We start from the raw sequence: 12,415 nt of genomic DNA, 5'->3' as shown, positions 1-12,415 counted from the left end.
AAGAACATCCATGTTCACGCTCAGAAACATTTTAAATAAAGAAGGGCTGTAAGGATTCTTAAACTTGGCCTGGATCCCCAACCGCCGAATCTCGCCCGCAAAAAAGGTCAACCGTTCAGTTGCCTCTTCTATCGTTCTCTCCTGATGCGATTCAGTCTCAAGATTCGAAAAAAATATTCCAGTCTCGAGGTATATCCTAAATATCTCGCGCCATGGGTAGAGGTCTGATTTATTATTTCGAGATTTTGGCGCAGCAACAGCGGTGACGGACTGGCCGAGTTGCAGGATGTGAGAGCGAACCTCGGACCCAGATCGGGATTGAAGAGCCTCCAGCGAAGTTATTTCGGAGGTGAGGAGATGGAAGAACTCGGAATCCGAACAGAGGGTTATCTCAATGGTCCGAATGCTTTCATCCCAATGTGAGACCTTATTCCACTCAAATAGACTATACTAACACACCTTTTGCACATCTCCGTACTACCTTCTACAGCAGCGTCCTTAGTCTCCACTTCTTCCCTCCCTAGCTTTTTCTTGACTAGGCACTCTAATGACCGCCGGGTGTCCTCCGAAAGGTTCAAATCGAGTGGAATCAGGTCGACAGCATCAATCGTCAACACTAACTTTGGTTGAAAACTATGTACCGTACCTATTTAACCCCTCATCAGCGTACCCTCCCCAAAAACTACAAGAGTAGATAAAGAGAGGGCAAACCATCAAACATATATTCAAAACTTGGACTTTCCCTTTCCTCCGCCAACCCCTTTAACACCTCCACAGTGAGTCCCAAATCCAACAATTCTAATTGTACTTTCTTAATACACTTTTTCAGCTGACGATACCTTATCGCGGCCGCTTGCCAATCAGCGGGGAAGTCCTCCTCCTGTAGAACTTGGGAGAACGAATGGGCAAACTTCATCTTGTTCGTGATGGTTTTTTTTGCGCCAGAGCGGGGGGGGGGAGAAGAGATGTGAAAAAGAAAACTTTTACGGGTGGGAAATTCGGACGAATCCCAGGCTTAAATAACCCAGCGGACAGCGACATAAGTGTCAGAAACCAGACAAGGCGGGCTAGACTACTCGTAGATGATTGCGGGCGTTCTGCTGGGCCATGCGCACCTACGCCGTACCTCAAACCCAAGCACCCCTTTTGGGAAATTGGGCACGCGACCAAACTCCAGGCCAAAGATACGGGTACAGTACCGATAGCTTCCGACTGCTATGAGCCAACCAATCCCAATACTGCACAGCGCAAAGCTTAGACTTGGTACAAGCACCAGGCAATATGTTTTCGCACACACCAGTTTGTGACCCACCAGTTTTTAAGGATTTTTTGCTGGTAAGCCACATTGGTGTGTGCGAAAACATATTGCCCGGTGCTTGTACTTGTAAGCGATGGTTAAGGGGAGTTGACAGGTGTGGCGGGTGGGTGATAAACGCCTATTTGAGTATCCAAAGACCCGTACTTGGACTGTGCTGTACAGTACTGTACCAGGTGCCACATGAGGTCCGATCCCAAGGCATAGCCGCCTGTGGCAACGCGGTAATCGCTCTCGTCGAGCAGGCTCAACGACAGGTGATTTTTCATCAGTCACCACTACTCACCAAATATCCCTCAAAACCGGTGTCACCAGTATGGTACAAAGCGTCCGTGACATGCACACCAAGCCCGGTGCGTTGCCTGATGCCCCCGTTTGTAAGGGTAAGGGTTATTATTATGTTATGTAGGAAAAATAACCTTCAAAAGATCCCCAGTTCTACACTATGATGATATGTTATCATGATGCCAGAATATAGTTGTCACTTTTATGATAACGTGGTACTTGTTTATGGAAGAGGTATAAGCGGGTAGGGAGCCCTCTAGTGATGTATTACTACAGATAAAGATTCCATGCATCGAGCTTAAATATCTAGAGATATATTCAATATTATGTGAGAGCCAGTGTGAAACTAACCAAACAAAACAAAACACTCGCGTTCCCCAATTTTTCAGCCCTTGTTTTTTATCTTCCGAATCGGAAAGGCGGTCGCAGGGCAAAACACTGATAGATGAACTCTCGTGATCCTATTTCATACGCCGAAATATGGAGCTTTACAGATTTGCGGGAAGGACCTCACGATGAAATTAAACTAGGTTACTACGATACCTCGTTTATTTAAAGACATCAGACTTTAGAACTAAAATGGTACAAAATACAAAATCCCCTTCCATATAGTATCTCCCTTGCTTACACGATTACGGGAAGCAAGAATCATTACCCCCAGTTAACACAATCTGCCACGTAACTCGTTGGCAAAACCTTCTGCTCAACTACTACTATAGTATCATAATTGGCATCTCTAATCTAGATAATAACAGCATCCAGGCTGCGCCACTCAAAAAAAAAAAAAACCCCCCCACATACAAGTCTCTCGTTCCTGAAACAGGACCAGGATTGCAATCTGAACCCTCTTATTCTGAAGAGCCTGGGTCAATTGGTTTTTTCCCTGTTTTAGTGTCTACCGATAGGGGTTTCCTTTTCTGCTCGTCTTTCTCATTCTGGAAGAGGACGGATATGTGCAACTGGTTCCATACCAAGGAACTTTAGAATCAGAGGGCATTCATTGGACAGGATTGGGATGTTTTTCCTTTCGTTAGTATGATATCATACTTCAGGTCTTTATGTCATAACGCAGGCTGTGGACAAGCTGACGAGCACCGAGTAAATCAATCCACCGATATATTATACAAAAAAGAAAAGAAAGAGGAAAGGAAAGATGTGGGAAAGCGCGCGGAATTGAAGCTTTGACCTTCAAGGATAAATTTTCGCCCTCGTTCACCCTTTACCCTCACAAATTGAGGCATTACATAATATCATACAGCTGGTTTGGTGCACGTTGCGGGCGCTTTGCGCCATACCAGTAACACGATAGTGCCGGGAGGCAATGAGAAGTACCGGTGCAGAGCAGTAAGTTGGCGTATCATATTCGAGCAGATACAATTCTTTTCAAACGAGGGTTGGAGTGGCGCATTAGTTGGTCGGGCTTAGGTAAAAGGTCCGGGGCTATTCGGCAAGTACAGTACTCGTAGAGTGCTGTACAGTAGGAGTAGGATATCATACCAGTAACTCCCATCATACTCGACTACGATACAAGCACGTAGCACAGCACCCACCAGAAAAGTCGGTGAAACAGGTTAACGTGCAAAACAATCCCTCCCGGGGCATTCGTGCCATGGCGTATGATAAAAAGCTCTCGAATCCACTACTGTACTCGAGTACTGTACTCGCACGTACCGGTACAGTATCAGGTTTTACTCCTACGATACCAGCGGAAACCATCCCGTCATCCCAGGCTACCGGCACCTTTTTTCCGCTCGACAATTCAACAAAATCGCTAGAATAGATTCAACACAATCCGGTGGGCAGCTCTCGCCCCTGAACCCCGAAGCGGGTAGACTAGGGCTAGCTAGGATGGACGGCGGGGGGGAAGAGTTTTTTCACTCTGCGGATTTCACTCAAGCCTCACAAGATTTATGGTACACAATAGTAACGTTTTTGGGGACCATTTGCCGAGAAGGAGGCGTTTGGACCGGGTCGAGTGTCCCTTCCAATCAACCTCCGTGGACTTTTTCCGTGAGTCAGCGCCACCAATGCACCAATCACCACCCCGCCGTGAGCACATACGGGGCGGCGAAAAAACAAAGGGGGGAGGGGAAAGGGGGATCCAGTTGACGCTCATTGATTGTCACTCGACAAAAACTGTTCAACCCTCGTCTAACACCGGTACCGGTACTGTACGTACTCTAGATGGTATACTGTAGACCACGAGTGTGGTAATATCGCATTCGCCCGGATATGGTCAGGCTTGCGTCATGCAGGGGAGAATACTGGGGTTTTTTTTATCTACTCGTTTATTCGGCACGCAAGCGTTCGTTCGTGGCGACAAGGTTTTCTTTCTTCGGGACGGTAAGTCGCTGTCTCGCTACCACGCAATACCACACCGTACTATACCCTACTGTGTTCTACGTACAGTGCAGTACGAGTGCTCGTACTGTACAGTGCCGTATCATACAAGCGCTCTTGCGCTCTCAACTTGATTCAGTCCCAATATAAATTTATATCTCAATGCCTTATGTACAGTACCGTATCGTACTCCAGTAGACTACTCGGGTATGATAGATAACAAGGCGCTCGTACTACGGTATTCGCACTTTCGCCAACGGAAGCCTCCATACAGAGCCCCTCCCCCCGCACAGCGATAGGTGAGATAGGCACTATCATGGTATCATATCGTACTTACTCGTAGAATAGACGTCACGTGCTTCCTGTAGTCCGGGACCGTACCCCAAAACCCCAGCGAATGAAAGCCCCCCGTCTTTACAGTATCCATCACCCGCCACCAGTGGGGCTGAAATCTTGCCACAGTATTATCTGGTTTCTTGCTTAGGTAAAAAATGGCAGTGAGCTAATTTCCTTCTCTTATGATACAATAATCAGACTGATTCTATGGGTAGTCATACCCTGTGCCGGAAATACGTAATTGAAAAAACACACATAAAAAAAAGAAAAAAACAGCTTCTGTCTTCACACAATACAGTATCTGATGTGCTTTTTTTTTCTTTCCTGTTCCATCAAGGTTACCGTATGCCCCTGTCGCCGCTATCCTTTCGTACAGTAAATGTTTTTCAAGCGTGGGCAGGAGGAGAAAGAAAAAAAAATTAAAAAAAAAATTAAAAAATACTAGGTCTCCCTTCCCCTCCATCCTACTGCATATACTGTACTTGTACTTCTTCCCTGGTCCCCTATTGTATACATCCTATCATCGTCCAACAGCCCTGCCATCATACGTTCACTCTACAAGTATGATACGATACCACTCCTTGGAGCCTTCTTTTCCCCCACAGGAACCTTCGCACCCGACCATCATACCAACTCTCACAAGGTCCCCGAGTTTTCCCCCAGCCCAAACGGCCCCTGCGCCAGGCTCCCAGAACTTTTGCCCTTTTGGATAACTGCTATGAGGCGGCTCATGGGAAGTCACTCGGGTGCATGGGCCAGAATCGTGAGTTTAGAGGGGGGGCAGGGGGGAGATCGAGGTTTCTCTCATAATATTATTACAATGATATAGGTATTACACCTCCACGTTTTTTTTACTTACCCTTGCTTTTCTACCCCTTTGATGCAGGTATGTTATTCCTGGCAGGACGTACATGTAGTTTAGGATTCGGTCACGTTTCCCACTTACCAGCAGCCCCGACCGACACTTTCAGGCCCTAATTTTTTTTTTTTGCCTCATCCACCGTCTCACGCGTGCTATTTCAAGGGAAATTATAGGGAAACGGGTTTGGTATATTTCATCCGGTATTTCACTGACGGTTGGCGACCTTCCCTCTCCTTCCTTCTCTATCGCCTCTCTTGTCTCCTCTCCCCCCTTCCCCACTTTTTTTTCTTCTTCTTCAGGGAATCCCTTTGCTGTGGGCGATGTGGTGTATGTGATGATTAAAAGAAAGAGGAAGGACAACCATTTCGGGAATTCGATCAGGTGCGAGAGGAAAGGGTCAATGAGTTAACATCGTATAGCAGTTCGATCCATACCTTTCAGAGGGATAAAATGCGGAAACAAAGGAGAAGGGACAACAACAGCGATCACTGACTCGAGTGAGCTTCATCCCCAATGCTGAAAAAGAGATGATGGGGAAAGGAAAATAAAAGAGCAGGAAAAAAACGCTGGCCACCGGAGAATCCCATTTAATAAAAGAGAAAAAGTAAAAAATATATTTCGCCGCTCTGGGAAGAGGGTAGAGAGGTGATCCGTTCTAGTTGAGTAGGAAGTCGATCCCTGCGAGGAGAAAAGTGGTTGGGTGGGTTCAGTCAGATGGGAGTTTTGACGGGAAGAAAACAGGGAAGTTCAGATCGAATCGGTTTTTTAAGGGGATCGGGATTGCGGGGAGGGGAGGGGAAATATGTGGGTAAAACACACTCAGACTATCCTGATTATCGGCCGGTCCAGGCGCATCATCCGGGACCTGATCTTCCCTAGCACTTCCGTTTCCATCCTCCGCTTCCTCCTCTTCGTCTTCTTCGGCTTCTCCGGCACTCGAACCCGGCCCCTGATCTTCTGCTCTACGGTGTTAGTTGGTTGTTCTAGACGGGGCTAGGGGGTGGGGGAGGGGTACATACTCTTCCGGGCAGTGTTCTTATTCCTTGTTCGCTGGTAAAGAAGGTATTCGGGTAACCACGGGTGATCCTCAAAGTACTTAACGCAGCCCGGAGTCATGTTTGCATAATCCTTAACACACTCGATAAGGGATTGCTGTTGGGCGAATGACAGTGTTGACCATGTAGGGGTACGTGCGAAGCCGTTCTCCTGATTAAACTTCTGAAAAGTTTTGGCCGAGATGGTCTGTCGTGCTCCCATCCCTCGATTGTAAGAATCTTGATCACAATGCCATATCGAGGGGTCAAGTTGGGGACGTTGGTGGTGGAGGAACTGAAATGAATGAAAGTGAATGAGGGCGAGGAGAAACAGGAGAGCTCAGAATGCCCCCCCTCACGGCAAAGCAAACTTCCTCCAAACCCTCCTCCCCTGCTCACTCACTCCCCCTTCCCTCTCCTGTAACAGAATCTTCGGGCCCGGAGAGCTCTTGAAGAAGAGAGGGGGGGGGAGGTAGAGAGCTTCGCTGAAGCAAGCCGACATCCATAAAGTGCTTTGCCGCGAAAATTGCCCCGTGGAAAGGGGGGAGAAGGAAGGAGACGAAGGGATTTGAAGACTTCTATAACAATAAAAGAGGCCCCCTCGAGCTGTTTTCCCGTCCAAGATCCACTTTGTTCCCGGCTTCAAGGGGAGGGGAGGAAGGAAGCGGCAACAAAAAGGAAAACTCACCACCAATTTGTTCCACTCGTATTTTTCGTTCTTCAGACCGATTAGAGCACGGACGACGGATATTTTCGCAGTCTTCCCTCGAACTGGCGGGGACGTACCGGCACTACCTGATGCGCTCTTGGACATTGCGAGAAACCGTTTTTGCTGATGGATTTGTTGAAAGAGGGGGTTTATCCATAAGGGTGAATCTATTGGTTGCTTCATAAGCTGATCCCTCTCTCTGTTTTTTTTTTTTGATTTTTTTTTTTCCTTCTTCATTTCTGGTTTTTTCTTTTCTTTTTCTTTTATTACCTTTTACTTTTTGCCATTTCGTGACTTGACATTTTTAATTGTTTTTTTTTTCCCCTCTAACATGTGGTAATCAATTCTCTTCGACTCTTTTCCCGCTCTCTCCATTTCTCTCTTCCTCCCCCCTCTACTCCTTCTACCTTTCCGTTTTAACCCTCCTCCCCTCCTTCCTTCCTCCGGATTTCATGATTTACGAGAATGGTAGAATCGCCAGTTAAGTTTCACGTATCCATCTACCGGCCTTTTCCCGGGGCATCTAACTAACTTTTATTGAATAGTTTCATATGGAAATTTGCCCTTCTTCCCACTCTCATTGTAACACCGATGCTCGGGTGGGTGGGAGAAATAGGAAATGGGGAAAAAGGTTAGGGTTCAGAGCAGGGAATGGAAAGAACGCAACAGCCCAAAAAGCCGTTAGGGTAACGTGGCGCAAACCCTCCCGTGCGTTAAAAAAAGGAGGGTTGAAAAAGGGCAAGGCGGAGGGGGAGCAGGAAGAGGATTTGGAGCAGCTGGTGAGGAGGGGCTCTCAGGAAATACCGGCTTTAATTGATAAACTCAGGGATGAGATCATTCACAAGGTGCCAAGAAGAGGCTCTGCGGGGCGGCTCGAGCCGCTCGGTAGGAAAATACGACCAGGGAATGGAGAACCTTGGGTTTTTTCCCCATACAGTAGAAACCCGACTAAACTCAATCTCGATTCCACGCTTTTCCGTCAGGCGATTTCCCTTGTTTGTGGGGGGGCTTGGGCTGATCCCCCTCCCCCCCTTTGTGGGCGGGTTGCATGATTGGATGTGGGGAGGGAAAGAGGTGAGGAGGAAAGGATGGATGCATTAATGGATTTTTTTTCCCCCCTCTAAAACCCCGAACTCCTCAGGGGAAAGCACAGAGGGGGTTTTTCCTGTCTCAGCCCGGTGCGGTCCAAACCCCCCCATAGCCTAAACGCCTGATGGGGTTGTTCCGTTTGATTCAGTTTTATCATAGCTTCCTACTGTGAAGGGTCTGAAGGATGGGGGGATGATGGAACAAAGGGGTGCTTGTCGGTTGGCGCAGGTCTCTCTGGTGACGATGCTACCCTACCTTCCACGTTAGCGTGATAAAAAAAATCGGGGAAAAAAAATCAAACGAACGAGAATGTTAATGCACACCCCCTCACCCTCCTGCAAACAAAGGAAACCCCATCAATATGTATACTCCCCCATTCATCGATCCCCTCGGAAACTCCCACAGGGAGGAAACGGAGAGAGTCTGAAAAAAAAATTAATATAAATTTTTTTTTTAAAGAGGGGGGGTCCTCAAGTTCGCCATTTTCAGCCTTCGACCTTGAGGCCTTTACTTGATACCAGTACAACGGCACCGTACAGTACCATTTCCTCCCTTCTTGTCCCGGGCCACATCCCACCGCCGCTTTAGGAGATCCCGGAGCCGCAGGTGGCAGTGAGGGGGAAAAAAAAGGAATGGAGACAGATGCCGGTAAGCCTATCATGGAAGCAGGAAGCATAATACCGGTACCGCAGTGTCTTGGATTGGGCAATAGCCGGGATGGGGGAGCCATCACTCTTTGTTTCACCTCCATGACAGGCGGATTGTGTAGCTGAGGACTACCGGTGGGGAAATTGCCGTGAACCTGCAAGTAAACCAATAGTGACGGCTACCCCATCCAAGATTCTACCGCATAGTATATCATACCGCGCGACTAGAGATAAGTTCTGGTACGATAGAGATAAGCCCCGTGATAATCAGGCGGGATACCGTGCCATGCGACAATATGCCGGTGTGCTCACCCACGGCATACTCATGCGGGTTCTGGCATGGTACCACATGCACGGGTAGCAATCGCCAACCGGTACCAGCATTCGGTGGTGAGCTGGTGATGATATAAGTGTGTGGCCATATAAGATGGTTTCCATATATGTATCATGCAGCTCCAAACCAGAAGGGATGGCCGCAACGTTGAATTGTAAGATCACTCGAGTGAGAGATTGTGAAGGTGAGATGCAGGGGGAAGAGAGATAGGAGTCTATAGCTACCGTATTTATATTCTGGCTGCTATCAAGAAATAGCGAAAGCGAGCGAATGGGTCAGAGATAAGATAAACAGGAGTAATTCCTCACGATTCGTTAGGTCACATGTCTATCGTAGCCCCAGCGTACAGGATATTAGATATTATCATACAAAAAAAAACACCACGCCAGAGAAATTAAGCCTTTGTTTACCCTGCCTGTTCCTAGGGATGTACAGCCGACCAGAAGAAATACGGAACCCAATGCTATGTATTATATAGGGGGTTGTGATAAAAGTGTGATGGAATAAACCAGCAAAGCCAAAAACCCCCCCTTGGTACAAAAGAGGAAGGTCTGGAAGCCAAAAACCAAAAAAATCTTATGCTAATGGAACTTACTGTAACTTCTCGCAGCAAGGCACATTGCTTAAACCATACTTTCATGCCCCATCCCACTAGTGCCTTTGATGCCTACTTCTTCCCCTTCCCCTTCCCCTTCCCCTTCCCCTTCCCCCCTCCACCGGCAGCCGGCTTCGCATGCTCCGGAAACTCCTGCAGGTGATTGAACATCTTTGTTTTACTCAGGAACTTCTCTCCACAGCTCACGCATGTGATCTCTCCCGGCACGGCAGCCAGTTTAGCAGCCTTCTTCGCACGCTTTTGCTTTGCTTTTCCGATTTTGGGCGCTATTGAGGATGAGGATGAGGGTGGTGGGGAGGGGTTTAGGCTGTTTGGGGGTGGGCTTTGGTCGGCTTCTGCCTCATCTTCTCCCCCCTCTCCTTCCTGTTCGGTGTCGGGGGTGGCTTTGGGATTGCTTTCTGGATTGGGTGGTTTTGAGGAAGTTAGGTCGAGTTTTTGAAGGTCCCTGTTGAGGGCATCGTGTGGGGTGTCGTTCTTGGTGACGTCTAGTTCTTCCGGTTCTTCTAATTCCTCGGCTTCAGGGGCTTCGATTGGAGCGTCTATATCCTCCCGCCGCTTCTCAATTCCTCGGATGTCCCGGCCTAGATCAAACTCTTTGTTCTCCTTCATCATTTGTCGTTTCAGTGCCTGCACATTCTTGACATGCTTCTTGCTCTTCTCGTGTTCGCCCATTTGTCCCTCCGACCAAAATGTCTTCTTGCAAACAATGCACTCATATTTCTCGATTATTTCCTCCTCTTCGACTTCTTCGTCCTCGTCAGGATCGTCGGAGTAGTCCTCAGCCTTGTGAGACGCCTGGGTCCAATCTGCAGCCTTGAATTCTTTTAACTTGGCGAGATTTTCCTTGCGTTGACGCGCCGCTTGCTCCCTAGATGCCGCGAGAAGAGCCGCCTGACGTTGAGCCTCGCTCTGGGTATTCTTGATGAACCGGGGGTCACGTTTCCGTATGAAGAGAACGAAGGACTACTTCCGCGGTTAGTTCGGCCACAAAAGGAACCGGAATAACAAAACCCACCCTGACAGAATCATTAAACTCCCTCATCCCTGCATCCCTAAACTTTTTATTCTCTTTCTCCATAATTCTCTTTACCCTTCTATCCGGCGCATCCGAGTAGCGATACACATCACACCAGCTGAAACTCTTTAGGGTCCTAAACCCACCCCACGCAGCATAAAACTGCTTCACCCAATCCTCATGCGTACTCTTTGAATTTCCAAAGTCCGGGTAATAAGGCGCGTCCTCGCCCGCCTGCTCTGCTGCCGTAATCTCTTCGTCGGCCAATTTCTTGAACGCCGCGCCGACGAGTGTGTAAAAGTTATTTCGCGAGTTATCGTCGTAGGAGATCTTAGTAGCGAACATGGAGAACCACTCCAGGACGTCTTCGGATGTAGTCACGCTGACGGGGTGCGAAGGGCCTCCAGAGGCACCCGGATCATGATCGCCGTGGAGGATCTGCTCGCGGTGGGAATCATACCACTCTCGTTCTTCTGGGTCCGAGAGGACCTCGTACGCCGCTTGGATTCCGGTGAACAGGCGGGTAGCTTCTTCGACGTTGTCGTAGTTCCTATCAGGATGTAGTTCTAGAGCTTTCTTTTTGTACGCTTTTTTAATACTACTCTTTGGTTAGCTAGTCGACTTCCCAGGTAAAAGGGCCGATAGTGGGGTAGTGGCGGGGGGGGGCTTATTCGCTCGCATACATACTCGTCTTGAGAGGCGTCGCGAGGGACGTCTAGTAGTTCGTAATAGCAGGTTTTGACAGCAGTACCTGGACCGGAGCGCAGATCGCCTTCGCCATCCGAAAGGCCGGCGTTTGCGGAAGCTCCTTGGCCCATAGTGGTGGTTTTTTTTGGGGGGGGGTTGATTGGTTGCGGTAGGGTTTGGCTGGGTGGAGGGAAGTTTTGTGTGGGATGGGATTTTTGGGAACGCCACACAGAGCCGCTTGGAAAGCTGTTGGCTTGGGCTTGGTAAGTTGAGATTTAGGATGAAAAGGAGTGGTAAAAGACCATTTGGCCCGCCACCAAGTGAATGAATAAAATTCCCACACTGGCGTTTATGCTCAAATTTCCCTTTTGCATTCCTTATTAGCCCCATGTACTCAAGTGGACTTGCTACTTGATATCTATCACAAGCAATCACTCGTTTCCCTGAGGGGGCACTAGTAGTCGTAAGACACCCTTTAGACATAGCAGCAGAGCCTTTTGGGAGACAAGCGGGGTGTACTTGTAGAGTTGGCCGTAGAGGCAACAGCTTTGAGACGAGTTGGCACGTTCCCCCCCCCCCCCCCGGGAACGGAAACCGAACAGGCAGGGACGATGTGATAGAGCTTTTCTGGATAGAGCTTTTCTGTTCATTTGCTCTTTACGAGAAGATCAGAAGTAAACTTGCTCGACGCCTTTATATTGTATGTGTATTTGGAATGATGAATGAGTGAGTAAAGGAGCAAGCAGTGAGAAAAGTAAATAATATTATATTAAAACATAACTTCCATTATTAGATCTATTCTACATCTTAAATTTCCAAGCCAGTATCCTAATACTACTTTCAATTTCCTGAAAATAAACAACTAGGATAAATGTAGCCTTTGTAAAGTAAATCTATGTTATAGAAAATAACATAGACTTACAGTACCATGGCTTCTCTTTTGAGATTTATATTACCGTGCAATCATTGCAAATTACCAAAAGGTAATGCAAGAAAGCAAATGGCTTTCACCTATCTATATTAGAATATGCCCACCCACCAGCCCACCTATAATTCCATCCCTCCTGTTAGTAAATGCCCACCCACCAGCCCACCTATAATTCTATTCCTCCTGTTAGTAAATGCCCACCTACCAGCCCACCTACA

General features: G+C 47.9%; 3 protein-coding genes; all 3 read right to left on the bottom strand.

Annotated features, from left to right (window-relative positions):
• GSTUM_00006197001 (uncharacterized protein) overlaps positions 1-968 on the bottom strand; it is a 1,662-nt gene extending 694 nt beyond the window's left edge. Inside the window, exons 1-3 of the mRNA XM_002838389.2 lie at positions 712-968; positions 460-646; positions 1-406 (exon numbers count right to left, since the gene is read on the bottom strand). The exon at positions 1-406 is cut by the window's left edge and continues 694 nt beyond it. Of these exons, the coding sequence (XP_002838435.1) occupies positions 1-406; positions 460-646; positions 712-916 (798 nt within the window). The 5' untranslated portion in view covers positions 917-968.
• Positions 969-5,435: 4,467 nt separating this feature from the next.
• GSTUM_00006196001 (uncharacterized protein) lies at positions 5,436-7,064 on the bottom strand (the record flags this gene model as incomplete). XM_002838388.2 has 4 exons in its annotated part: positions 5,436-5,816; positions 5,958-6,095; positions 6,158-6,380; positions 6,861-7,064. 4 exons carry the CDS (start codon positions 7,062-7,064, stop codon positions 5,794-5,796), a joined length of 588 nt encoding a protein of 195 aa, XP_002838434.1. The 3' UTR covers positions 5,436-5,793.
• A 2,350-nt stretch (positions 7,065-9,414) lies between these two features.
• Positions 9,415-11,400, bottom strand: GSTUM_00006195001 (uncharacterized protein; the record flags this gene model as incomplete). The annotated part of the gene is made up of 4 exons (XM_002838387.1): positions 9,415-9,618; positions 9,754-10,530; positions 10,583-11,180; positions 11,270-11,400. The coding sequence occupies 4 exons, from the start codon at positions 11,398-11,400 to the stop codon at positions 9,415-9,417; spliced, it is 1,710 nt and encodes a 569-aa protein (XP_002838433.1).
• Between the last annotated feature and the right edge of the window lie 1,015 nt (positions 11,401-12,415).

Source organism: Tuber melanosporum (genome assembly GCF_000151645.1).
Source record: "Tuber melanosporum whole genome shotgun sequence assembly, scaffold_25, strain Mel28".
Taxonomy (NCBI): domain Eukaryota; kingdom Fungi; phylum Ascomycota; class Pezizomycetes; order Pezizales; family Tuberaceae; genus Tuber; species Tuber melanosporum.
Note: the sequence above shows the minus strand (reverse complement) of the source record. Positions and strands in the feature narration are given on the sequence as shown.